This window comes from Peromyscus maniculatus, chromosome 16 (genome assembly GCF_049852395.1).
Source record: "Peromyscus maniculatus bairdii isolate BWxNUB_F1_BW_parent chromosome 16, HU_Pman_BW_mat_3.1, whole genome shotgun sequence".
Taxonomy (NCBI): Eukaryota; Metazoa; Chordata; class Mammalia; order Rodentia; family Cricetidae; genus Peromyscus; species Peromyscus maniculatus.
In genome coordinates this window covers 11303976-11330424 of record NC_134867.1, presented here as the reverse complement: position 1 = coordinate 11330424, position 26449 = coordinate 11303976, and the positions used below count along the sequence as shown (strand labels likewise).

The window sequence follows — 26449 nt, the reverse complement described above, 5'->3', positions numbered from 1 at the left end:
TACACAGCCAGATTGTGTCAACACCCACTAAAAGATAAATAATGATCATCATCTAAGTCACTCAGAAGTGTTGACCTGGGGTATGATGCCGCACACCCAGGTCCTGGCACGTGGTGTGGAAGCAGAAAGATCAGGAAGTAGTGCAAGGCTAGCCTGAGCGTACAAGGCTGTCTTAAAGCAAACAAAAGGAAACACTGAACCAGGAAGTAGGCTCCTCTCTGCCAAAAACTGTTTCCCATCCTTCCTCATCTCCCTTTAGACCCTTCCACTTTTCTCTACTGCACTCGACAACATCCACCTCTATGGCATAAAGTTATGATCTTCCTTTTGTAAGATGCCAGAAATTACCTGTTTACAAAGAAAGATGTTAGCAATACCTTCCTCCTCAAAAGTAAGCAGGAACTTCTATCCACCTCTATAAACTGCCCTCAAATGGCTCAAATAATCTGGGGTTCTGCTGCTGCTTAGAGGAAAGATTTATTTGGTCTCAGAGGTTCAAGGGTCATTGCTTTGGACCTGTGATGAGCCTGGATACCATGGAAGCATGTGTGAGTAGTGCAAGGTCACCTAATGGCAGCCAGGAAGCAAAGACACACAGAGAGATTCAAATAATATTTTGAAATCCACATAAAACCTGAGTTGAGCTATCAACTAAATTATTTCTAGATTGCCCTTCTAAAGTAAAATATCCTTAAGTGCCTCAAGGAAAGCAGAACTTCATGCAGCAATCGAAAACCTAAGCAAGGGACTGGAGAGGTACCTCAGCAGTTAGAGCACATGCTGCATCCCAGAGGACCAGAGTTCGGGTCCCGGCAGCCATGTCACTGGCTCCAGGGGACCCCAAACCCTCTTCTTGCCTCCATGGATACCTGTGTACATATTTGCAGACACAGGTGCAGATACACAGACAAATAAAAAGTTTTTTTCTCTTTAGAGAAAAAAACCAGTCTGTTCATAGAGAATTCATCACAGCCAGGTTACGTAGTAAAGTGCTTCTTTGGGATGTGAGTGGAAACGAGAGTGAAAATCTCACCTCATAGATATATCATGAAAAAATTTCTAATGATTATAGAACACATATCCAAAGATTATCAGTCAAATATTTTCCCTAAAGTAAAATTAACTCTGACACCCATCTCCCCATGTTGAATGAAGTCCACATTCCCCATAACCGACCTGGACCACGTGTCTGATGGAACCAATTACTACAGGTTTATCAGACTCTGCTTCTTCATCCAAAATGTCTTCCATGCCCCAGAGACCAGACAGTTCCAATTCACCTTCTTCTAGAGCGATGGAGTGCCCTTCAAAATTGGCTTTCTCATACAAAATCCAACTGAGAACAAAACACAGAGAAGCCATTATCTGTCACCATCAGGCAGGTGTGATTACTTAATTCTGGCTAATACATACTGTACATCAGTAACTAGTAGAAATAGCATTAAGCTCTCCTTAAGACCAACCTCACTGGGTCTTATCAAGCCTCAGATAATTAAAAAACTATATAGGTGTTTTGAAGGATGTTGGAGTTATCACTGTGCCCATGTTCACGGAACCAAGAGTGGAGACTGACCAGTAATCACAAGTGCTCTCTGGATGAACTTTCTCTTTACATGTATATTACCACACATTTCTCTTAGAGGGACTGTAATGCATACATCACAGTTGAATCAATGGATATATTGACACAAAGGACTATATGTATGTTAACAAAAAGATTCTCCCCAGCAACCACACAGCACCAAGAAAAACAGCCCAGCACATGGCCAGGGCTCACACCTTCACAAAGCCAGTAAGAGTTGCTAAAAGGGGGTCAGGACGATGGTCCAGTGGTTAAGAGTGAGGACTGCTTTTGCAGAGGACTGAAGTTTGATTCCCAGCACATGTTCTGGGTGGCTCACAACCACCTGTTATCTCCAGTTCCAGGGGATCTGCTGCCTCTAGACTCCATGGGCACCTGCACTCACATGCCCTCACAAACACCCACACATACATATAATTAAAAATAAATCATCAGCCGGGTGGTGCACGCCTTTAATCCCAGCACTCGGGAGGCAGAGCCAGGAGGATCTCTGTGAGTTCGAGGCCAGCCTGGTCTACAGAGTGAAATCCAGGACAGGCACCAAAAAAACACAGAGAAACCCTGTCTTGAGAAAAAAAACAAAAACAAATCATCAAAACATAACAAAAAAAAAGTTGCAAAAGAGACAGTAACTCTCCTACTACAAACAAAACTGTCTTGTGAACTTTGTATTTAGCATAACTTTCAGTTTTCCAATTTGATAATGAAAGGACATTTTACTTTTCTAGTGAATATGTTCACTATTTAGAAACATATATTCAAATATTAAAAGTCCTGTTAGAAAAGATGTTGCATAACTAGTCAGGTGGAGATTTTAAAAAGCACAACTTTTTAGGTCTCAGCTGGGTCTGGTGGTATATATCTGTCATTCGAGGTACTCCAGGCACTGAGGCAGAAGGACCACAGAGGAGCCACCTGGGGCTCCACAGTGAATCCAAGGCCAGGCTGGTAACTTGGCAAAATGATGCTTCCAAATGTAAAAAGGTGGCTGGGGACACAGCTCCACGGTCAAGTGCTTGCCTTGTCCGGCATGTGTGAGGTCAGTCCCCAAGTGATTCGTGTTTAATGCCTGCCACCGTGACCTCAGCCCGGTGTGTACATACACAGTGCAGATAAACAAGATATTCTGATTTTGTTTGTAGTTTTCTTTACTCAGCATCCTCTGCATTTCTGAGAAACAACTCAAGCAGTTAAAAAAAAAAGTTAGAAACTGTCAAAGTAGCCAGGCAGTGGTGGCGCACACCTTTAATCCCAGCACTTAGGAGGCAGAGACAGGTGGATCTCTGAGTTTCAGGCCAGCCTGGTCAACAGAGTTCCAGGATAGCCAGGGCTACACAGAGAAACCTTGTCTTGAAAAACCAAAAGAAAAAAAAAAAAGAAGAAAGAAAGAAAGAAAGAAACTGCCAATGTATTTACATTTTCAATCTCTTAAAAATTTAGATTACTTCAACACTGAACTGTCAGAAATTTATTTATATTTCCCTATAAATTTGGTTTGTTTATTTTGATTTTTCAAGACAGGGTTTCTCTGTGTAGCCCTGGCTGTCCGGGAACTCACTCTGTAGACCAGTGTTGCCTTGAAATCAGAGATCTGCCTGCCTCTGCCTCCCCAGTGCTTGGTTTATTTTATTTTTTAATTATTGCCTGGGTGTGGTGGTGTATGCCTTTAACCCCAGCACTTGGGAAGCAAAGACAGGCAGATCAGTCTCTGTTAGTTTAAGGCTACTCTGGTGTACACAGTGAGATCTTGTCTCGACATTTTAAATTTGTTTGTTTGTATGTGCCTGTGCACATGAACTATGACTCTCGAGTGCAGATCAGAGGGCACCTGTGGAAATCAGTTCTCTTCCAGCATCATGTGTGTCCTAAGAATGGAGCTCAGCTCACCTCTACCCACTGAACTAGCTTGCCAGCTTTGTGACGAGTATGTGAGTGCATACGTGCATGTGTGTGCATGTTTGAGACTGGGTCTTGATACATAAGACCAGGCTGGCTGGAGACTCAGAGCAACTTTCTTTTAGCTTCCTGGGATTATAGACATGAGCCACCACATCCAGCTCTGCTTGGAGGTTTTTAACAGGTTTAAAAAAAGATTTACTTATTTTTACATGTTTGGATTTTGTGTTGTTTTGTCTGCAAGTTTGTCTGGGCACTGTGTGCATGCAGTAAGTACCTGCAGAGGCCCGGGGAGGATGCTGGATCTCATGGGACTGGAGTTACAGTGTTGAGCCAACATGTGGGTGCTGGGAACCAAACCCAGGTCCTCTAGAAGAGCTGAGAGTGTCCTCACCACTAAGCCATTGCTCCAGCCCCCAAATGCAATTCTTAGCAACCTCATTAGATACTCATGAGTCAAAACCATACGACGGGCCCCAATGCATCCGAAGCAATGTAATGTAGAGATATACGGGGAAAGTAAGTTTGCTCTACTGTATTTTTCTGAATTGTCTATCATGAACACATACCACTTTTGTAATCAAAGCCAATGTGTTAGACACTCGCTCTTATCTTACCACCAACGGTGTGTTAAGTCAATTACGCTGAGAAAGACTCACTCATAAGTAAGCAGTGAGGTCCAAATAGTAATTGAGAAAGCCAACTCCTGTGGTAAGCTGCACCTGCACTGCACTCTAACACCCCTGCAAGCTGCACTGCAGTGGACTAACACCCCTGTAAGCTGCACCTGCATTGCAGTGGACTAACATCCCTGCAAGCTGCCCCTGCAGTGGACTAATACCCCTGTAAGCTGCACCTGCACTGCAGTGGACTAACACCCCTGTAAGCTGCCCCTGCACTGCAGTGGACTAACACCCCTGTAAGCTGCCCCTGTACTGCAGTGGACTAACACCCCTGTAAGCTGCACCTGCACTGCAGTGGACTAACACCCCTGTAAGCTGCCCCTGTACTGCAGTGGACTAACACCCCTGCAAGGTGCACTGCAGTGGACTAACACCCCTGTAAGCTACACCTGCACTGCAGTGGACTAACAGCCCTGCAAAGCTGCACTGCAGTGGACTAACAGCCCTGCAAGCTGTACTGCAGTGGACTAACACCCTTGCAAGCTGCACTACAGTGGACTAATACCCCTGTAAGCTGCACTGCAGTGGACTAACACCCCTGCAAGCTGCAATGCAGTGGACTAACACCCCTGTAAGCTGCACCTGCACTGCAGTGGACTAACAGCCCTGCAAAGCTGCACTGCAGTGGACTAACAGCCCTGCAAAGCTGCACTGCAGTGGACTAACAGCCCTGCAAGCTGCACTGCAGTGGACTAACAGCCCTGCAAGCTGCACTGCAATGGACTAACACCCCTGCAAGCTGCACTGCACTGCACTCTTACCATCCTCTGACAACTTTCACAAGTACCACCGGGGAGAGGCGCCAAGAACTGCAGTCCTCCATGTCCCGAAACACCTCTATGCACTCCTCAGAGACATCAGGCTCACTGAATATCACAATCTGCAAGGAAAAGAAAGTTGAAGCATTTTTGTCCCTTCATCAGACGAGAGAGAACCTGGACCAGAAACTGAAGTAACCTTACCTTCCCAGGCCGTGGATTGAGTTTATTATGCACACCTCCTCTGAGAGTCTGCAATCAGAGGAATGAGAATACAGTAAACAATTACAGCATGACAGGGGAGCTGTCCTCCTCCGCCTGAGCGCCTTTTAGTCAGAACATATTTATTTCCATCGTTTGTTAGTACTGAAGTATACCTTGCTTTACACTCGTTATGTTAGTGTTCCCTCTGAATTTACATGATTAAACTACAAGATTTTCCAAATGAATTTGCCATTCTAGCTTCTACTCATTAAAATGTCTAGAGTATTTCCACCAATACCAGAAAATTCAGGGCCCAAAAGTCAGAACTATGCTTTACAATCAGTTCACCGAATGACTAACCAGGTTCTCTTCAAAGAATCTGAGTAACCTCAAATTAAAAAGAAGAACAAAGAAAGAAATGGACTACATTAGTCATTTATTTAGAAAGAAGTGGATTTGATGTGTTCGTATGCACACCCTCCTTAGATCTATAAACACTGTGTTGCCACAGTAACCTCTCCATCATGTGACAAGTACTAGTCTAAACGAAATTGTGCACGGCAAGGCCTATGAGCACTCTCCTGCGACTGCAGCTATGGGAAAGGATAAGGCAGGAGGATCACAAACCCAAGGACCGCCTAGGCTACAAAGTGTTTATTTAGCAAGACATTCTTGTATCGAAACAAAAAAGTAAAAAGTGGGCCAGGGCTATGGCACAGTGGCACGACACTCACCTAGCATGTGCAAGGCTGTGGGTTCAATCCCCAGGACAGCAAGAGAAAAAGGAAAAAAGAGGAGGTATAATAGATTTCACAATGTACATGGCATGTGGTACTTTTTAAAAAGATTTATTTATTTTGTGTATGAATGTTTTTTTTCCCTGTATGTATGTACATGTGACACATGTCCACGGAAGTCAGAAGAGGGTGTTGGCTCCCCTGGAACTGTAGTTACTGGTGGTTGGGAGCCACCAGGCATTTGTAGGGAATTGAACTCAGGTCCTCTGCAACAGCAACCAGTGCTCTTAACCACTGAGCCACCTCGCCAGTCCTGCACATGGTATTTTTAATCTTTCCTTTTTTGATGGACAAAGTACCTTTTTATATGGCTTCAGAAGTAATCATTTTCAAGATCACCTGGCAAGACCAGTAAAACCCGTAACGTGCAAGATAATAAAAATAATAATTATACATGTAAAAATATTACAAAACATGGGCTACTTCCCAGCTGAACAGGATGCCAATCCTGAGGTCTGCCTTTGATCACACCCTCTTGCCTCACACCAATGGACTATGACCACAAGGCCTGAGCACCCCACCCCACCCCCCCACCCCACCCCCGGGTGGATTATTGGAAAGAAAACAGCATGGGCTGACTTGCTGTGTGCACACAGGAGAAGTCAGTAAACTGAAGGAAAGACCTAAAATCTAAAACAAAAGCCAAGAAATACATTAAATATAAACTACAACTAGCAAAGCCTAAGACCTGAAGAAAGACATTTTGGAAAAAATTATAAAAAGCCGGCCAGGCAGTGGTGGCGCACACCTTTAATCCCAGCACTCAGGAAGCAGAGGCAGATGAATCTCAGTGAGTTCAAGGCCAGCCTTGGTCTATAAAGTGAGTTCCAGGACAGGCTTGAAAAAAAAGCTTAATAGAGAAACCCTGTCTCGAAAAACCAAACCAATATATATATATATGGCCTAGAAGCCAGTAAAACTATTTCATCTTTCATGCTGTCTGGCTTGGCTTCAGAGAGAAACTACTTTTTCCTGTTTCACATGTGTGTAATGTGCATGTGTGTTTATGTGTGTGAGCACACATATATGAGCATGGAGACCTGAGGCTGACTTTGGGAGTTGTCATCTATCACTTTATATATCACCTTATATAATGAGGCAAGGCCTCTCAATTGAATCCACAGCTTACCAGTGGGACTAGTCTAGCTAACAGGCTTGCTCTGGGGACCTTGTCTCTGCCCTTCCCAGCACTGGAATTACAGGTGGGTCATGGAAGCGCACACACACACACACACACACACACGCACGCACGCACGCACGCACGCACGCACACCATTTACATGGGTTCTGGGGACCAACCAGTCCCCATGCCTGCTGTTGCTTGCAAAGCAACAGCTTTAATAACTGAGCAATCTCTCCAGCCTGAGAAAAACTATTTTTAAAAGTCAGGTTCTGTCAAGTTACAGCCAAATAATAAATGATCTAAGAATAATTAACAGGAACAATGGCGTAATGAATGGGAAATAGACTGGCAGAAATTTTGTGCCTGAGAGACACTGGTTTTTTGTTTTTGTCTTTGTTTTTAGAAAACGTTTAGGATTTCTATGTGGTACAGGTTGATAGTCAAAGGGTGATGAAAATGCCCCAGGAGACTAGGCCTATATGTCTATATCCAAAGGCTGGAGCAGAAAGAACACGTGTTCAAGGCCAGCCTGGGTAAGTTAGTGAGACTGTAAGTAAAAAGGAGGCTGGAGAGCTTCATAGGCGCGTGTGTAGCTCTGGGCTCGTTCCCAGTGCTGGGGGGCAGGGGAAGTGGGAGTAGGGGAGGCGGGGAGGTTTGTCCCCAAGAAGCTTTCATGGCACCCCATGAGTTCAAAGCTATTTTCATAGCAACAAAAGGTTATCTGCCCTTTCTGGTCCTTTTCTCCGTGAGGCATGTCTTCACTCTGAAGGTTACAGGACCTGTGTGTCTGTTTTCTGGTGATTTGCGTTCCCAGGATCAAGTTCTAATACAGACACATTGCCCAAATTAACAAAAGCTCTTTGGAGTTCTCAATCTTTAAAAGAAAGTGGGCCCTAGGACTACAAAAGCTTGAAACCTACTAATTCACAAAATCCATGAAAAAAGATCTTCATGTAGTACTGCTGAAAACCTGTGTGTGCATGCGTGCGCGTGTGCGTGTTAGAGTCTTGCTATATAGTTCAGACAGGCCTCTGAATTTTCCTGCCTCAGCCTCCTGAGTGCTGTAATGGCAGACATGCTTCATCACAACTAGCCAACTATATTATTTTGAAAACGCCTCCAAAATCACAGTCCATGATGGGATTACAGCAAAAGCCACCACAACTCACTGCTGCTGCAGCACCCTGCTCAGGTGAAAGAGGGGGCCAGGTCTTTCCTGTGGTCTCCTCTCCACTTGCCTGGCAGCTGGCTCACAGCTGGGCCACTGCAAAGCAAGTTACATGCACAATCCCCTTCAACTTAAATAGCAAGCTTGGAAGCAGAAAGGCATAAATTAGCATGAAAACAACTCTGGGTCTAGAGAGAGAGACTCAGCAGCAGTGTGCTTAGCACAAAAGGCCCTGGGTTCAGTCTTCAGCACCAGCAAAGAGAAAACCAGCCAGATCAGAGAGGAAAAAATCAAAGTTGTATCTTGCAGTTCCCTCTGTTACACCGAGGGAAAGGATCCATGCAAACCAAACTTCATGCTCCTAACTTGAGGCTCCATTAGGTACTTTCCCAACTACCCAGGATGAGCAAGGATGCTTGTGGAGGAATGAGTGAAACCCCACAGCATAGGAGGAAGGAGAAGGGGACATCCTTTGGCTGGGTGGGGCCTTTGCAAATAGAGGAAGTTGTTTCACACATCTTCAAAATTCTAAATATAGCGCTGAGTGTTTTACAGAGAAGAAAACGGGTCTCTTAGGTCTCTAAACTCTCAAAGCATCTTTTCAACACTTCTTATAGTATGACATAGACGTTCACAAATGCCTTGAAACACATAACTTATTCTCCCTGCTGGACCACAAATGTTTCAGGGTGAGGGTGTCTTTTCTTTCTTGGAACCTCAGAGTTCCTCATATACAGATTTAAAAGTATTTGGTGAAGAAAAAAAAGCTGGGTGGTTGGTGGTGCACTCCCTTAATCCCAGCACTGGGAAGCAGAAGCAGGTGGATCTCTGTGAGTTCAAGACCAGCCTGGTCTACAGAGATAGTTCCATGACAGCATACATAAAGAAACCCTGTCTCAAAAACAAAACAAAACAACAAAAAAACACCACCAACAAAAATAAATAAAACAAAAGTACATGGTGAACAAATAGGAAACTATTGCACACAAACAACCACCTGTAAAACACAGCCCGAGCCCCTCATTGCCTCCTAGGCTTAGAAACACCAACTAAGTAACAGTTAGTACTTACCATGGGATCTGCTAATGACATTCCAGAAAAAGAAAGGCCTGGGTCATACCGGCTGGGTTTGAAAAGGCTCAAGACGTCCGCGTCATTGGCCCCAATGTTCGGCACGTTTGACTTAAGAACATTCTCAATAAGGTTAGGCTTTTCCATGTCACCACTGTTCTTCAGTGTGGGTAAGTCAGAACGTTTGTACTCTGGCAAGGGTAGGTTGCTCCGAGAATTCAGGTCTTCCTTGCTCTCCTCTCTCTGCGGGTGCTTTTCCATGGGGCTTGGACTTTTCAAACTCGGATGAGATGTATTTGATGAGTTGAAATTGAAGACCTTTAAGGAGTTGTGGGGTGCAAGATGTGGTTGCTCTTTGTCTGAGCCACAGGGCGGGTCTCCCTCCTTCCTGGGCTGTGCCGCTGAAGACTGAGGTACAGAGCTGTTCTGGGAAGTGCTAAAAGATGTGGTCATGGTGTTGACTGACGTCACAGAGGGAGAAAAGATCTTGTCTTGTGGCAGAGAAGAAAGCATGCTTGAGAACAGCGTGCTTTTCTCTAGCCTCGACCGCTTCACTCCAAGGTTGGTGATGTCCCTGTTCTCCTTGTCATTCATGTCTGACGTGGGCTGAGGCTCACTCTTCCCATTCGTGTCAGTGTGCAAGGACTTGAAGAGGACACTCTGCTCGGTGGAGGCACGCTTCGCTCTCAGTTTGGATAAGGGGTCCTGGTTCTGCATCAAGTGCAAGGCCGGGGACAGCTCTGGCTGGCTCTCCCTCTTTTTCCCCAAGCCAATGGTGAACACGTTGGGATCAAACACCTTTTCCAAACTGTCCTCGTGAATCGGAGGCATGGCGAAATGAGGCGCTGGGGAGTTTGGGATCCTGGCCTTCTTTTTTTTCTGGGGCACACATACTGTGCTGTCCATATTTTTAATAATTTCAGTGAATTTTTCCATATCAGAAGAAGAATCAAGGACACTATCGTCACTACTAGCAGAAACGTTCAAAAGACTGGTAGGGGTATTCCGGCCGGTGACATTTTGGCCTGGCCTTTGGGGACTTTCTGAATGACTTTTGCTGCTGGGAGAGTGGATGGGGCTGAACTCGGCTGTCAGGGTAGTCCCACTGCTCTGACTCTGAGTTTGGACAGGCAGAGCCTTCTCAGGTCCTGGCTCTAGGATGTGCGGGCCAGACTGTGCCGCACGCTCCTCTCTGCGGTGGGTGTGCGCAGGTGATGTGCTGGGTACACCCCCTTGCTCGGGAGAACAAGGGACCACAGAAACCACTTCAAACTCATGATTGTGACAACTGGGCAGATGCACCTCTCTAACTTCAGAGCTTTCTGAGGTGACCTGAGAACTCACATCCTGAGGGCTCTCCACAGGAAGCACAAAGGACCGGACCTGGACGAGGACCTTGGATGGACACTCATTCCCCACAGTTTCTGGGCTGTGCTCTGGGGATGAAGTGGGGCTGGCTTCTCCCCCTCCACGTTTGGAGACTGGCATTTTCTCAGTGTGAGGAGACACCAGCACATCACATTCATTGTGGTTCTCTGACACTTTTAGATCAGCACATGGAAAACTGCGTATGGGAACTTGAACGCAGCCATCTTGGAGAGTGTCCTCAGGAATGGGAGCAGAAGGCAGGCAAGAAGACTCCCTGGATGACTCAGATGCAGGCTGTGAGTCAGAAAATGCACCCTGTGGCTTTGGGGGAGGCTCTGTGGCATTAAGAATGGCAGGGATGTCCTGTGCTGTACTACTCACATTGTCAAATACATGGTTTTTTCTGTCAGCAGCCTCTGGGCAGTCCTCTCCTGAGAGCTCAGGGTCTGTCACAGGAACCACGGCAGTGGGTACTGGCTGTGAAGGACAGGCAGCATCTGTTTGTACATCTGCCTTATCACTTTGATCAGGCTCAGGGCAGAGGACCTGATCCTCGGTGGGCTCTCCTCCCCGTCTGGCAGCTGGAAGAAGGTCTTCTCCGGGGCTAGGGACTTCCATGCCTTTGGCTTCTGCGGATGGTTCCTTGGCCACCAGGCCATTCTGGTGGCTGGTTGACAAGGCTTTCTTTTCAGGTTGCTCCATTTCTTTGGCTTTCTTGGCTAGGTTTAGCTTAGCCCTCCCAACAAATGTCTTACTAGAGGGAGGATTGTTCCTTGTGCTGCGGATGTCGGGGTGTCTGGGGCTACTGTTAGCCCGCTTGTTTTCAAATAAGGAGATTTTGTTGGCAGTGTTTCCTTTATGAACCGGCTGGCTAAACGGACTGTGCTCATTTCCCAAACTGTCGGGATTCTTCGGGGTTTTCAGATTTAGTTCCACATGTTTGGGTCTAGCAGGGCTGCAAGAAAAAAAGCAAAGACAGTTGGCCGCCAGCCTGGTGTTACCCGAACATGTAAACCAGCTCACAAAAGACTGCAAAGTCTGTATCCTCCAGGTGTAGATTTACTTTTCCATGGCACTTCCTAAACAATCCTACAAATACTAGGGAGTATTTTTAAGGGCTCTCTTACCTGCATATGACAGAAGAGATTATACAGCTGTCTAAGAAGCTATTAACTTACCAAGTATTAATATGTATTCACAGTGATTGGCACTAGAATTGGAAGACATTACAAGGCATAAAAAACTTTAAAACAAATTTAAATATTTAATACATTCCCATATTTTAAATATGTAGATGAGTTTCCCAGATATCAATTGTGTGTTTTTTATTTTGTTGTAATGCTTTATTCACCTTTATTTTTTTGGGGACAAGGTGTCATGTGGTTCAGGCAGGCCTCGAGCTCACTGCTTGGCTGAAGATAACCTTGAATTCCTGATCTTCCTGCCTCTACCTACCAAGTACTGGGATTATAGGCATGAGCCACCAGGCCCAATCATCCCATAATTTTTTTAAAAACTATCTTGGGGAGAGGAGAGAAGAGATGGTTCAGCAGTTAAGAGCACAGACTCTTAACTGAGTTCGATTCCCAGCACCCACAAGACAACTCAAAAACAATTATAACTCCAGTTCCTGGGGAAATCCATCACCCTCTTCTGGCTTTTGTGGGCATTGCATGCATGTAAACACATACAGGTAAAACACCCATACACATCAAATTAAATTAAAATTTTAGCTGGGCGGTGGTGGCACATGCCTTTAATCCCGGCACTTGGGAGGCAGAAGCAGAAGGATCTCTGTGAGTTCAAAGCCAGCCTGGACTACAGAGGGAGTTCCAGAAAAGGCTCAAAGCTACACAGAGAAACCCTGTCTCAAAAAAACAAAAAACAAAAAAATTAAAATTTTAAAAAGAAAAAGAAAAAAACAGTTATAAGCCCACTAAGGTGCTGTTAAAAAACTACTTGAAAAGGTAGATTATAAAACATATTCAAGGCTGGAAAGATGGCTCAGCAGTTAAGAGCACTGGCTGCTCTTCCAGAGGTCCTGAGTTCAATTCCCAGCAACCACATGGTGGCTCACAACCATCTGTTATGAGATCTGGTGTCCTATTCTGGCGTGCAGTCATACACTGCATACATAATAAATAAAACTTTTTTTTAAAAAAAGAATAAAACATATTCATCTAGTATTGCCTCTTAGGACATTTTGTTCCTGCCATCCATCCCGTTAAAATTTTTCTAATGTATGATGTGTCCACTATCTGAAATTTGTATAGTAGGTGTGTGTGTGTGTGTATGTGTGTGTGTGTGTGTGTGTGTGTGTGTGTGTGTGTGTGTCTGTGTGATTCAGAGGACAACCATGGGTGTCACACCTCTACCATGTTGAGAAAAGCCTCTGGACGTTCACTGCTGCATACACCATGCTCTCAGGCCAGGGAGCTGCCAGGCATTTTCTTGGCTTCCATCTGGATACAGGAGTGCTGGGATTATAGACACACTCTCGCGACCAGCTTTTACATGGGTCTTGGGAGTGGAACTCAGCTCCTTACTCTGTCTCTGAGCTGTCTCTCCTGACCTGGAAAGTATTTTAATCATTCATAAACCTGCTGTCCACATTCTGCCTCATTCCCAATGGCTTCATACACATAAATATTTTACTCGAATGGAAACTGCCATGTTCAAGGGGCTTGGCAGCTTGCCTCTTGCTAGGAAAAAAAGATGAGTTACCCTCAGAACTTACAGGTCCTTGAAATTTCTTCCTTGAAAAGCTTTTTAATGTCTGTGTATAATTCCATCATATGGCTATACCATAACTTGTCTACTCTAAGGCAGTCTCTCCTCTCACATTTCTTAGGTCTAATGACTTAGTACTGGAAATAATGCCTTTGGATGGACACAGTGTGTTCTTTCATAGAAACAAAATGTGTTCTGTTGGCATTTGCTGGCCCTGGCCCCAGCCCTGGCTCTCACACTAATATCCATGTGAACATAGCCAATTTATTTCACATCTCTGGCCTATTCTCTTTTGTACCTGTAACTTAAAGGTAACACAAAACACCTAAATGAGTAAGAATAGGGTCATTTTTATTTCACCCAAAACGTATGGTTAAGGGAATTTTTGGAAGTCCCCTTGGGGGTTCACTCTAGGGCTAAGAGAGGCTGCAGGCCCGGGAGGCTCCCCACGGCTGCTGTCAGTCAAAATCATCCCCACTTTTCTGTTTTATGAACCATTTTATGTAAGTCTTCCTCAGGGCAGGCAGAGGGGCTTGTCAGTTCGTCGTAAAGGAAAATCCGCTGCTTGCCAAGCAAGCACTTGACAAGTTACTTAATTTGGTTTACCCTGTGTACAGCTCATATGTTCTGTTCTAAAGCGAGAAGGCTGAGGTACAGAGAAGGAAAATGACCCTCCTGAGGTCGCATAGTTTGTCTGTGACACCACATTATACCACACTACCCTGCCTCCCCATTAGGGGTCGGACTAGATCGACCTGAAGGAGTCCTCAGCTGCTTTCCATTTTATCGCTGGGGTGGGGGTTGGGATAGGGTAGGGGACTTGGGGAGGGCTGGGGGAGTGTATTGGGAATGAGGGTGAGCGTTCAATGAGTTATCGGATCTATCAGGTAAGGAAATCCCAAGCTCTCCAGACTGGCATCACACACCTCAGAGTCCCAAGAAGGTGGGGCCTGCTGAGCCTCCAGAGGGATAGGATGCGAAGCCCAGGTTAGCTCCCTGATTTGGATATGTGTTCATAAATTTCTCTAGGTACTGCTTCCTCCATTATCTCCTTAAATACCCAGGCTTGCTTATTGCTGGCTCACATCTTAAATTTAAAAGCCAAATAAAATCCAGACTTGGTGGCCATTGCCTGTAATCTGGAGGCAGGAGAATCAGGAGTTCAAGGTCATCCCTGGCAACCAGAGTGAGTTGGGCTATATGAGAGAGACCCTGTCTCAAAAAAGCAAAAACAGAAAAGCAAGCTTCAGGATTGAAGTCTGAGCCAGGGAGACGAGAAGAAACACAGGGTTTGCGAGTGCTGTATTAATTAATCAATGAGCAAAGGCAACATACCCCGAATATTAAAAAAAAAATCTGGCCAGTCAGCACGAGGAGGAGCACCGAGTGGACATCAAAGCCCACTGGGGGACGTGAGTGGAAAGCACCCCAGGTGAGCCCATGGCTCCCTGAAGGGTAGGAAGCAGATCTGCTCATTAAAGATTTACACGGGATCAAAACACCTTTTACAACTCAAACTCTCTACCATTAAGTTGTGTTACCAAGAGTCACTGCAATTAACCCAGTTGGGGCTGATTAAAAGGAAGGCTCCTGTAATTCCTGTTGTAATGCCTTCATTATGACGTGAGAGGGAGTCCAAAGGGCCTAGGCGACGCTATAAAAGGAAGAGCCTCCCTGTTTTAACATACCCCTTTAAGAATTTCAGTGCTCCATAGAGAATGTGAAGAAATCATTTTTCTAACAGGACTCAGTCATCGTTTTTCAAGGGATATTTGGGTCTTTTGGGTTTTGTTGTTGTTGTTGTTGTTGTTTTAACTCCTTGACCAGATGACCCCACCCTCCCCAAGCCAGGCTCACATCTAGTCCTGTAAAGTAGCAGAATGGCCTTGAGTTCCAGGCCAGCCTCAGCTACTTGATGAGCTAGGAGCCACCCTGGGCTACAGGGTGAGACCTTCAAAGAAACAAATCAGAGTCTGCCCACATCTTTGCCTAAAATCCAGCCGTAACAGGACTAAAGGGTCAGACTGGCAGGCCAAAGAACCACATCAAATTCTTAATTTTCCACTTAGGCACTGTACGGAAGATATTTAAATAAAACCACTGGTGAAGAAACAAGTGAAAAATGGCCAGTAGTGAGAAAAAAGACACTTGGCTCAGTTCGGATAGGACACAGACCCAGAGAAGAGCTCCTTTGTGAGATCCCTTCCTGGACTTGTTTATGGGTCCCTCAACAGTGTAACTTTTCAGGTTTTTCCACTGCTGTCTTCTGATTGGACGACAGGTAGAGCGTCCGGCCGGGTTTCTCTCAGCGAGGCTTAGCAGGTTTCTGGGTTCCGTCACACTCTCTTCCACAAATAATGGGCATCATTCACGCAGGTTACTTTCCTGACACTACCGTTACAGAATAAATGGCCGATTATGTCAAAGGCCTCCAGGCTGCCAGCAGGTGAGGTAGCTCTACGTTATTCATTAAGCACCTTTCCCTCCTGGCTTCCAAACAGACCTGTTTCAATGCTTACTCCTTTTAAGAAATCAAATAGAATGAAACCGTTCAGTTAAAAAAAAAATGGCCAGCTTTTTTGATCAACGTGTGAATCGACGTAGGAAAAACTTGAGCACTCAATACTTTTCGCCTGCTGGGATGACCAGTTCTATAGAGAGCCCTCCCTGTCTTGTTCTACCCACACAAATCAGTTACCATCAAGCTACAAGCCCAGGCGCCTCCAGGAAACCAGTGACTTCTTGTACCTCCAGAACCCTTAAGACCGCAAAACGCACTCGGGCGGTCTTTATTTGATTTGTGTGCTTCCTACTGCCACAAGGGGGGCGTAAAGACGTTGAGGGCAACAGACTGAATCACAGGTGTGGCTCATGTCCCCCCCTAGCACACAGAACAAAGGGCACTCAATAGATACTTGCGAAATCGCTGAACTTAAAAGCAGGTAGGTACTGTCAATTATTTTGAGTCCTTTCACTTAGGTAATATTTTAGCAATAACAGCGACCATCTCAATAACAGAAAAGTTATTTCCAGTGCAGAAACAAAAATACCAACAGCTTCCCTAGATCACAGAAGGGACAATTATTAGAGACTTCCTTTAAGCTTACTTTGGACAACAATGTACTAACTTTCATTAAAAATTCTCTTAAAGTCTCCCCTGTCAAAGCCACTGGGTCACACTCAAAATGCTGCTGGCTCCCTGTGACTACCCTGAAATACCCCTGTACACTTTGGATAAGGAATATAATTAGCTAAATGGAGCCGTTAAGCCTTATCGCTGCTGTTTATATAAACACCGCGCCTCAAGGGATATCCTATTTTTGCATTCATTTAACTTAGATCTTATATTAAAGCAGGAATTAACCGTGGAGGCTGCCAAGTGTGTCATGGCTCTCTCTGCAAACAGCTCCTTCTCTCTTTGAAAGTTTCCAGCAGGAAAACACACAGACTACAGACAGCCGTACAACTCTGAGCAGCGCCCCTGCCCAGGGGTTGACTCCGCGGGTACTTACAGGGTCACTTTAGTGGTCACAGTCGACCTGCCCACGCCGAAATGGTTCCTGGGCTTCAGGCCGTCGGCGTCGGACGCTCCTGCTCCCCTGCCCGACTCTCGGCTGCGGCCGCCGTCGCCCCGGCCGTCGAAGTGGTGGGGCAGCGGGCCTCTCTTGTGCTCGGGCTTGATCTCGGGCAGCAGCGAGCTGCTCCTGACGGTGAGCTCGCGCGGGACGACGCGGCCCGCCTCCTCCCCGCCGCCGTCCGCCGCGGCTGGCGCCCTCTTGGGTGGGGACTCCTTGGCCGGAGCGCGCGGGCCGCCGCTGGGTACCGCCTCGGGGACGCGGCTGCGGCCCCTCCGCTTGGTGGGCGACGAGGCTGGCGGCAGCTGCTTGCCGCGGTCCGGCTCCCCTCGGAGCTGTCCCCGGGGGCCGGCGCTGGCCTTGGGCTCCGGGCTGGTGACTGAGGCTGCGGCCGCGTCGGGAGTCGCGTGTCCCGATTTCACTTTCCTTTCCGCCGAGCCGTTCTCAGCGGCCGCGTCTGGCGCCACCTCGTCGTCGAACACCGCGTCGTCCTTTGCCGAGCTCTCGGGCGCCACGGCGTCCGCGCCCGGGGAGTCCGTGGATTTCTGCGACTTCCTCCGCCGGCCCGATCGGCGGCCACTTGACCTCTTCTCCATGTCGTCCGAATCGTCGCAATCGTCTGTCCCCGGAGCTATCGGGACCGGCTCGTCCACCTGCGCCACCTCAGTCTTGCTCAAGTAGATGTCCAAAGTTAGCACTTTGGAGGGATGCGCGCGGTCGACGGACCGGGCTGTGCGGCTGGTCTCTGCGCCCAGGGAGGGAGGCTCACCTGGCGCAACCGCTTCCCCGGGGCCCCCCAGAGAGCCCGCTTCGGCACCCACGCCGGGGGCTCCGTCGGGGGCCTCTCCTAGTCCTCCCACGAGGCGCTGCTCAGGCGGCGACCCCGACACACCCCTCGCTGTCTCTGGTTGGAGGCCAGCGCCTGGCAACGCGTCCTCCCCCGGACTGCGGGCGGGCGTCTCTGCGCTCTCCTGCCCCGAGCAATTCCCTGGTGAGGAATGCAGCTCCTTGGCAGCGGTGGTGGCATTTGGGAAAGTCTCTCCCTCTGCCTGTAGAGGTTCTAATTGGGCTGAATCACTGCCATGGCACTGCTGCACAACCCCTACACTGTTGCTGGTGCAAGGTGACAGTTCGGCGTCGCAGGGGGTCGTCTGAACACAGCTCTCCGCAGGCTGGCCCTCTGCCTCCTGCCCGGAGCCCGCCGCGCCCGCGTCGGTTGGCTTTGGTTGGATGCCCTGAGCCTTATTTTTCTCACTCTCTGTTTCAGGGAGTTTGGCAGAGGCCGATTTGGTGGGACTCTCTAGCCCGTTCCTGGTGTTCCTTCTCCTTCCAGCCGTAAAAAGAGTGCCAAGTTTCCCCAACACTGGCTTCCTTCTGCTGTCTTCTGGTGGTTGTGCTCTGGACTGGAAAATAAGAGGACAGGGAGAGAAAACATGAGAATCCGTTTTGTTCCCCTTTGGTATGTTACAAAACTGCTGGGAACCAACCTGGCAATGGACCAGGTGTAGCTGAAAATAAAAAGGTAGAGCTAGGCGTGGTGGCGCACGACTGTCTGGTCTTTATTATGTTCTAACAAAAAAACAAAAACAAAAACTATTTGAGATAGGGTCTCACCACATAACTCTGACTGTCCTGGAACTCATCATATAGACCAGGCTGGCCGTGAACTCACAAAGACCCGCCTGCTTCTGCCCACTGGATGCTGGGGTTAAAGGCATGCATGCACATCTGCGTGGCTAAATTTTCTTGTATTTTTGGTTGTGAGCCTAGCCTTTAACGGGTGAGCCATCTCTCCAGCCCTAAATTTCTTTTTCTTAAACTCATTTTCGAAGCTACACTACTTAGAATAGTATTTCGTTATAAGTGTTTTTAATTTGAAGAGTCCCATTATCACATGTATACAGTAAACAACTCCCAGCGCTCACTGGCTTCAGCTTTTTATCTCCTTCCTTAATAAAAATGCAAATTTAAAGCAACCAAGCATGACTTTGGGAGCCCCGCGGTTCGCCGTCCCCCTCCCCTCGCCCCGCGCCCAAATATCTTAGGGAGGAATTTTTTGCAGAAACACCTCCCCTTTTCTGGGAGGGGGTGGATTGGGAGTGGCGCCAGGAAAAACTACTATTGGCTTTCTGGAAAACAGGAAAACACCTGGGCTTAACCCAAAGCAAAGGTACAGGAATGCAGCACCTGGCCCCGCCCGGCGGGGTCGCGCTCACCCAATGGGGCCCGCGTGCCTGCGTTCAAACCGCGCGGGCGGCAGAGCGCAGTCCCGCCCCTTCCCAGCTCACCCCGGGGCTTCACCTGGGAGTCTGAGTCCGGGGCTGAGGGGGAGGGCCAGGCGGCGGGCACCTCCCACGGGGGGAGGATCCTGGAAAGCTAGCCTGGCTAACACCGCCTGCGGGGTGGGGTGGGGGAGCTACAACCCGTACCCGGAGTTGCAAATCCTCAGCCAGCTTGCTGCAGATCAGTGAAAGCAAGGATACCCCACAAAGGGGCTGGCGACTAGGAATGGTGGGTTAGGGGGTTGTGGGGCTGGAAAGGGGAGGGAGCCGAGAGCCACTCTTGGCTCCCTGGCAGCTTGTGAATCTGATCAGCCCAACTCACCCCAACCTCTTACCTAAGGACAGACAGTTCCGTAAGAGGCAACCCTTAAACTAAAAACCCAGGTGAGAGCCTAAGCCCTGAGGAGGCAGCCAGTTCAGGGTGATACTGATTCTCCACTGAGGGATTCCTGTGGCAGTCAACGCAGATCCTTTCATCTGAGCTACAAGCGCAGCCAAGGGAGTTCCGGGATTGTGGGAAAATGGAAAAAGCCTGGGTAGTAAGTGCACGCGATCAAGAGTGAACACGCATCTGTTGGGGCAGTCTGGCAGCATTACGTCTTGTAACCCGGTTGCAGCCTAGTGAGGTAATGTGTTACCTACAGTGATGGGGAAAAGATGTCCAAAGGCTGGGACCCAAACAAAATGTGCTGGGGGCAGGGCCAATAAAATCAGAATTCAAACCCATACCCTCCAGTTCAAATAGGGCCCCTTCTAGTCTATCACAAAGGACACACGGGTGCAGAGGGAACTGGAAACCCCAGTAGCCCCAGGTAGAAACCCCAGGCTACCCAGACCCAGACCCGCAGTTAGTGCTCCAGGGTGGCTGAGATGAGATCAGATAGGTTCACCAGAGAGCTGCGACAGAGGAGACTGATAAAAGAAGAAGGCACCCAGAGCTCCCCGGACTGGTGGGAGATGCTTCTAAAATCTACCCAGATTTGGCTTAATCCAGTTACTCGATGCTTATGGAAATAATGGAGGAAGAAGTGGGTGTGGCTTAAAAACTACACTAAAGCATCCTGGCTTTCTAAAGAAACATTTGATTTTTGGTTTTTCTAAACATGATTTCCAAGTATAATACTGCCCACTGAGTCCTGCTTAGGTACTAGACACTTACAAAGTGATTTACACATTCATCTTTCCAATAGCCCTTAAGATATATATATATATATATATATGTGTGTGTGTGTGTGTGTGTGTGTGTGTGTGTGTGTGTGTGTGTGTGTCCAAAGCTGCCTAGCCCGGGAAGTCCGTCCAACTCTGGAAATAGAGCCCTTTGTTTCTGTGCCTGGACAGGCCATCAAGCATACTCTGAAAAAGTAGACAGGAAAACAGTCTTGAGTCCATTGGCCCAATTCCAGTCCCTGTCAAAATTAAACAACTGCTGCATGTATCATTCTGTCCTCCTAGTGATGTTGCAACCCATGTTTCCCAGGCTGTGAAGACACCTGAGCAGCCTTCTTTATTTAGTGAAGGTGTCCCCACCCCCAACCCTCGATCTTAGTTGTAGTTGCTGTTCATAAAGCCAATGGCTTGCTCTTCAACTGAGTATCAACTATTTGTTCTCTTACACCCCAGAGGAGTAGCCTATTTTTTACTTGTTGGACAGTTCTGTTGAATTTTCAGGAATTTTACTTTTGGTTTGCTTATACTAGCACTTTTATAACAACTTCATTCAGAAGAGCCCCAAGTTGGAAACGCTTGAAGTCTTGTTCCTCGCCTGGTGACCAGATAAGCAAATTGTGGTACGGGTATGTCTGTGCAACAGATTAGCACTCAACAATAAAAAGAGACAAGCTTTTGACATGCAAGGACGTGGCTAATTCTCCAAAGCCTTCTGCTAACTGGAGGTGAGGAAGTAACCCGGCTGGCCTAGTCTGTGTGAGGCTTTAAGTTCAGTCCCCAGTACTATCACCAGAAAACCTTTCAAGGGTAGTCAGAAAGGTCCTCTATTGGTTGTGGTGATGGTTACACATGGACACAGCTTTAACTACTCCTCAAGCTGTACGGTTAAAATGGGTAGACTGGCTGCTCCATCATATACAGGTTGCCCGGCTACTCAGGAGAATAAAGCAAGAGGACAATCTGTGTGATGGAGCACCCTTGGAATCCCAACACCCAGGAGGCAGAGACAGGTGGATGGCCACTAGTTCTGGTCAGACTGGTCTATATAAGGACTTCTAGGACAGCCAGGGCTACACAGCAAGACCCCCTCTCAAAAAAACAAAAACAAAACAAAACAAAACAAAAAAACAACAGAAAAGCCAAAAGTATAAGGTGTGCTCATGTGTAATTCCAGCACTTGAGACAGAAGCAGGAGAATCAGGAGTTCAAGGTCATTCTTGACTACAAAGTAGGTTCAAGACCAGTCTGGTCTACATGAAGCTGTGTCTCAAAAGAATAAGATGAAACAATACAAAGGTGAGGTTGTTCCTAACTTGTTAAATGTAAGTCATATCTTAATAAAGTTGTTTTAGAGTTACGCTTTCTCCTGGGAAGTGAGAAACACATAGTGTGTCAGATGCACAGGAGTGTGGGAGCCCTCCAGTCATTTCAGAGACTCCTCTCTTATAGACAAGATTTCTGAAAGAGACCAGCCCTGGAGGGACTCAGGAGCCATCAGAGAGGGACCACCTGAACAGGGCTCACAGGCCCCATTCATTCTGTTAAAGAAAGCTCTCAGTCTTTGAAGAACATCTCCTTTCTTAAGTAGGTTACACATTTCTTTACAGCCAGAGATCGTTTCTGTCCAGTGCTCACGGTCTGACAGATGAGGCATGGAACGCCAGGGACAGAGAGTGAACTTGGGGTTCAGAGTCTTAAACCTAAGGTAGGGGCGCACAGACCCCGCACCTTCTCCTTAGCCCTGCCAGGAAGAAGAATGTTCGCAGAGGAGGGCCTGGAACCTATCCGGATGCTTCATGCCCCCTTGGAGTATGCCCACCTCAACTCTCCTCTCCTGTGGCCCTAGGGGTGGTCCTGGGTGCCCTGAGGCTGGATATTCCCAGGTTCGATGCCCTCAGAGCCTTTCTTCCGGGCTTGGCATTTGTTCTGGTGAAGGACTTCTTTTCTGTATCTATCTATCTATCTATCTATCTATCTATCTATCTATCTATCTATCTATCATCTATCTATCTATCATCTATCTATCTATCTATCTATCTATCTATCTATCTATCTATCTATTATCTATCATCTATCTATCTATCTATCTATCTATCTATCTATCATCTATCTATCTATCCATCCATCCAACCATCCATCCATCCATCCATCCATCTATCTATCATCTATAGCTTTATTATGTGGTTTAAAAAATAGAGAGGTTAGAAATGTTTTGTTTTTTGTTTTTTAATTTTGCCACCTGGAATTGAACCCAGGGCTCTGTACAGGTCAGGGCTTCTGAGCTATACTGCCCTCCAAAATATAGGTTTAAGCAACTTTAGTCTTCAACTATCAAAATAAAAAAAAAAAAGTTAGAAAATTCGTTCACTAGAAGTAAGAAATACCTACAGTTAAGGAAGTTACTTGGCTTACCTAGCATGCATGAAACCTTGGGTCCCATCCCCAGCACTGCCATGGAAAGTGGACATAGTGATGCATGCTGGTCATCCCAGCACTTGGGAAATAGAGGCAGGAAGATCAGGAGTTCAAGGTCATCCTTGATTACACACGGGGTTTGAGGCCAGTCTTGGGTAAATAAGACCTCGTCGATTATTTTTAAAGTAAATATCTTGGAACCATGTGGCAGCTAACTAAAGAACAGAGATAGGGACCGGGGGGATGGAGAGAGAAAAGAAAGTCCACAGCTGGATAGAAAACCTCTGAACGCTGCGTTGGGGAAAGAAATACACAAAAAATCCAAGGAAGATCTTTCACCCTTTTGATTGCTGTTTGGGTTTGGTTTGGATGTAGGATATCACAGCCCTGGTTAGCCTTGTACTTGATAAGTAGTCCAGTGCAACCTCAGAATTAAAATTAAAACTGCATTTCCCCACACTAAGTGTATCACTGACTATCATCTCAATACAGTTTCAGAGGCAGAGGAAATTACATTTAAGAAGGATCCAGATCTGAATCTTAGACACTACAGACTTGGCTTTGGAGTAGACACTTAAACTGTCAGTCACCTATTATGTTCCCTTCCTTCTTGATATTGCTTGTGCTAATGTATGTGGCCCAATCTAAATATACACAGATAATGTAAAGAAATGGAATGTTCACAAACTTGACTTATTAAGTACTGATATTTTTCAAATTTTAAGTTTAATTGTTTCTATCATATATAATCCAGGTCCTGTTCTCAGAATATAGCCTTAATAATTTAGTCATTTCTGGGGCGAAAGTCTGAGGGTTCTTGTTTGTTTGTTTTTAATGGGTTTTTGTTGATTTGTTTGGTTGGGTTTTCTTTCTTTTTTGGTTTTTTGTTTGTTTGTTCATTTGTTTTTGAGGCAGAGTTTCACTCTATTGCCAAAGTTGACTTTGAACTTGTTGGGCTCTTGAACTTGTTGGCCTCTGGAGTATCTGGACTTTTTAGTGGTTCAGAGCTAGAACAAAGATGCTCTATTATTACATTTGAGCTAGGACAGCAATTTCTCCCAAGGCTGTTGCAGACTGTGACATGCACCGGTCAGTGGGAGGCAGGCCTCTGATGGAGCAGCACATGGAGTTGTTCCATGCAACTGCTTTTGCTCTATAGTCCAATTCAAATGGTGTAATCAGTACCATGTTAGGTCTTTGGGCCTTTCTCTCCATCATCTCTCCTCGCAGCCTCCCTGCCTGGAACGTTTGCTGGATCCATTGCTCAGCTCTCTTCAGCATTTGCCACTGCTTCCAATATATGTTCTGTCTCTGCCACTTTCTCCTCTTGTACTTTCTGAGTCTGTCTTCTACCCCTTCGCAGTCACGTGACACGCACTCCCTCACTTACTCCTCCATGTTTTTTCTAATGCCATGAGAGTCCAACAACAACCACATCCTACTGTGAAAAATCAGTTGTACTATTCTGTAAAAAAAAAAAAGTGACAGAACCCTCAGTTCATATCTCTTTTCTTTAATTTCCATACTTAGTGATGTCCAAAACAGAGGTGCTACCGATACAAACGCTTTTATTTAGGAAGAGTTAAATGTCCACTCTTCTGATGAGTTTCTTTTCAAAGGCATAGTCCCAGCTGGGGGTACAACTCAATGATAGAGCTCTTGTCTGGCATGCTCAGTGTCCTGGGTTTGATCCTCAGAGCTCCCCCAAAAAGACATCTGCAAGTAACTGAAAAGAGAGCTGCTATGAACTTCTGCAGTCATAATATACCACTCCTGGGCATGTGGGCATGCACCCAAAGGCATCTCAGTCAGTGTACACCGCCTGGACACTCACATGGTGGAGTTTTATTCCATAGCCAAGAAGAATGAAATCATGTCATTTGCAAGGAAATAGACGGGACAGGAAATCATGTTAAGTGCACTGAGCTAGACATGGGTAAGTAAATATTACATGTATTCTCTTAAATGTGGAATCCAGATATATGACATGAAAGTCATGGGATCTATCTGGGGATAAAAGAGAGGGCAATGGAGATTACGAGCAGTACAATGATAAACCTATCCTATATGAAAAGGTTTTGACAAAGTTCGTTATTTCAAACACTGACCAAAAATTTAATATAGGTAAATAAAAAGCAGCTTTCTGGTTTCAGGAAAGAATTGTCTTCAGATCATCTATATTTGGTTGGTGGTTGGATTTCGCTTTCTGATACAGGGTCTCAGAGCCCTGGCTAGCGTTAAACTTTTGATCCTCCTGCCTGTACATCCCAAGTGTTGGGAATAATAGGTGTTTGCTACCTCACCTGACTTAGATCATTTATGTTTTTTACAGAGCCAGAGTGGAATCTAATTATTTAAAGCTATCAAAACTGGTTGTTTTTTGTTTTGTATTTGTTTTTGAGACAGGATCTCACACTTCAGCCCAGGCTATCTTGGAACTCACTATATAGTCCAAGCTGGCCTCAAGTTTTGGCAATAGTCCTACCTCAGTCTATGAAGTGCTGGGATTACAGGCATGAGCATCCACACCCGGCTAAGCCACTGACACTTGATCAATAAAAAGAAGAATCTTTGAACTGTGGAATAATTTTCTCATTAATTTCACTAATAATGGTTGATCAGAATCTACTTTATATCATAAGTTTCTCTTTACCCTAGAAAGGTAAACCATGGTCCAAAAAGACAAATTTCCTAAACATGACTCCGCTTTTCTAAACACTGGTTCCATACCTTTTCCTGCTTGGCATTACTATCCATTATTAGACACCAGACTTACTGTACGATGTGATCTGACGTAGTACAGTTGTACCACTGCGTCCCGCCGGTGTGCCTTGCTTGTCCCTAGGCCTGGCTGTGCTAGGACTGAGTAGCTAGCAGGCCAGCCCACTCCTGGGGTGGAGCGCTGCTTCAGGACTGTTAGCGGTATAAAGTGTGTTCCGGGTATGCCTGCTGGCTCACCCCACTCTGCCCCTGTGTGTGTGCCCCACCCGACTGTAATGGAATATGGAAACTGAAGCCCTTGTCCTTTGCTTTTGATTGGGCTCCACTGGTGGGAGGCCCTGACAGGAGAGGCTGGAGTCGGGGGGCGGCGTTATTTCCCCCTCTCCTCCAGTTAGGCCCCGCATTGACTATGCTGGCTTTGATCATGGCTTCCTCCTCCTCTTGCCCTTCCAGACCCACAATGAGAAAGGGCCCCAGCAGTGCCAGCTGAGCGCCCACTAGTCCTTGCCAGGGTTTCAACGTGGTTTTCTGGAGCTGAATTAGGTACAACTTAAAACACGGGATATATGGTGATGGGCTGTAATGTACTCTGGAGGCTGGGGTGGGGGAACTGTGAGTTCTGCACAGTGGGACCCAGTCTCAAAGTATCAAAAACAACGGAAAGGAAAAAAGAGGAGTGAAGGCAGGAAGGAAAGAAGTGGGAGGGAAGAGGAGGGAGGAAGAAGAAAAGGAAAAGAAACACAAGCTTCTGGATTGCAGATTTAGACACAGACAGGAAGAGGCTGTGTGGCTGAAGAACTTGAGCTGAATCATTTTGAAGTGCCCTTGGCTTCCAAGCTCACCCACGCTTTGCAATGGCCTCTCAGTGATTTCCTCAGTTATCCAAGTTAGTGTGTTTCCCGGGCGGGG

The 26449-nt window shown here is 46.6% G+C and overlaps 1 protein-coding gene and 1 long non-coding RNA gene across 3 annotated transcripts in view; one reads left to right on the top strand and one right to left on the bottom strand.

The window, feature by feature from the left end:
* Positions 1-26449, bottom strand: part of Crybg1 (crystallin beta-gamma domain containing 1) — a 192348-nt gene that overhangs the window by 38790 nt on the left and 127109 nt on the right. For both annotated transcript variants that reach the window (XM_076552362.1, XM_006982753.4), the window contains 5 exons: positions 16893-18358; positions 9283-11605; positions 5124-5171; positions 4923-5041; positions 1177-1336 (listed from right to left, as the gene is read on the bottom strand). In XM_076552362.1, the coding sequence (XP_076408477.1) occupies positions 1177-1336; positions 4923-5041; positions 5124-5171; positions 9283-11605; positions 16893-18358 (4116 nt within the window). The remainder of the gene's footprint in view (positions 1-1176; positions 1337-4922; positions 5042-5123; positions 5172-9282; positions 11606-16892; positions 18359-26449) is intronic.
* On the top strand, positions 16967-18500 carry LOC121823083 (uncharacterized). Its single transcript, XR_006064390.2, has 2 exons — positions 16967-17090; positions 18223-18500. It is a non-coding gene; the product is annotated as an uncharacterized LOC121823083 (long non-coding RNA).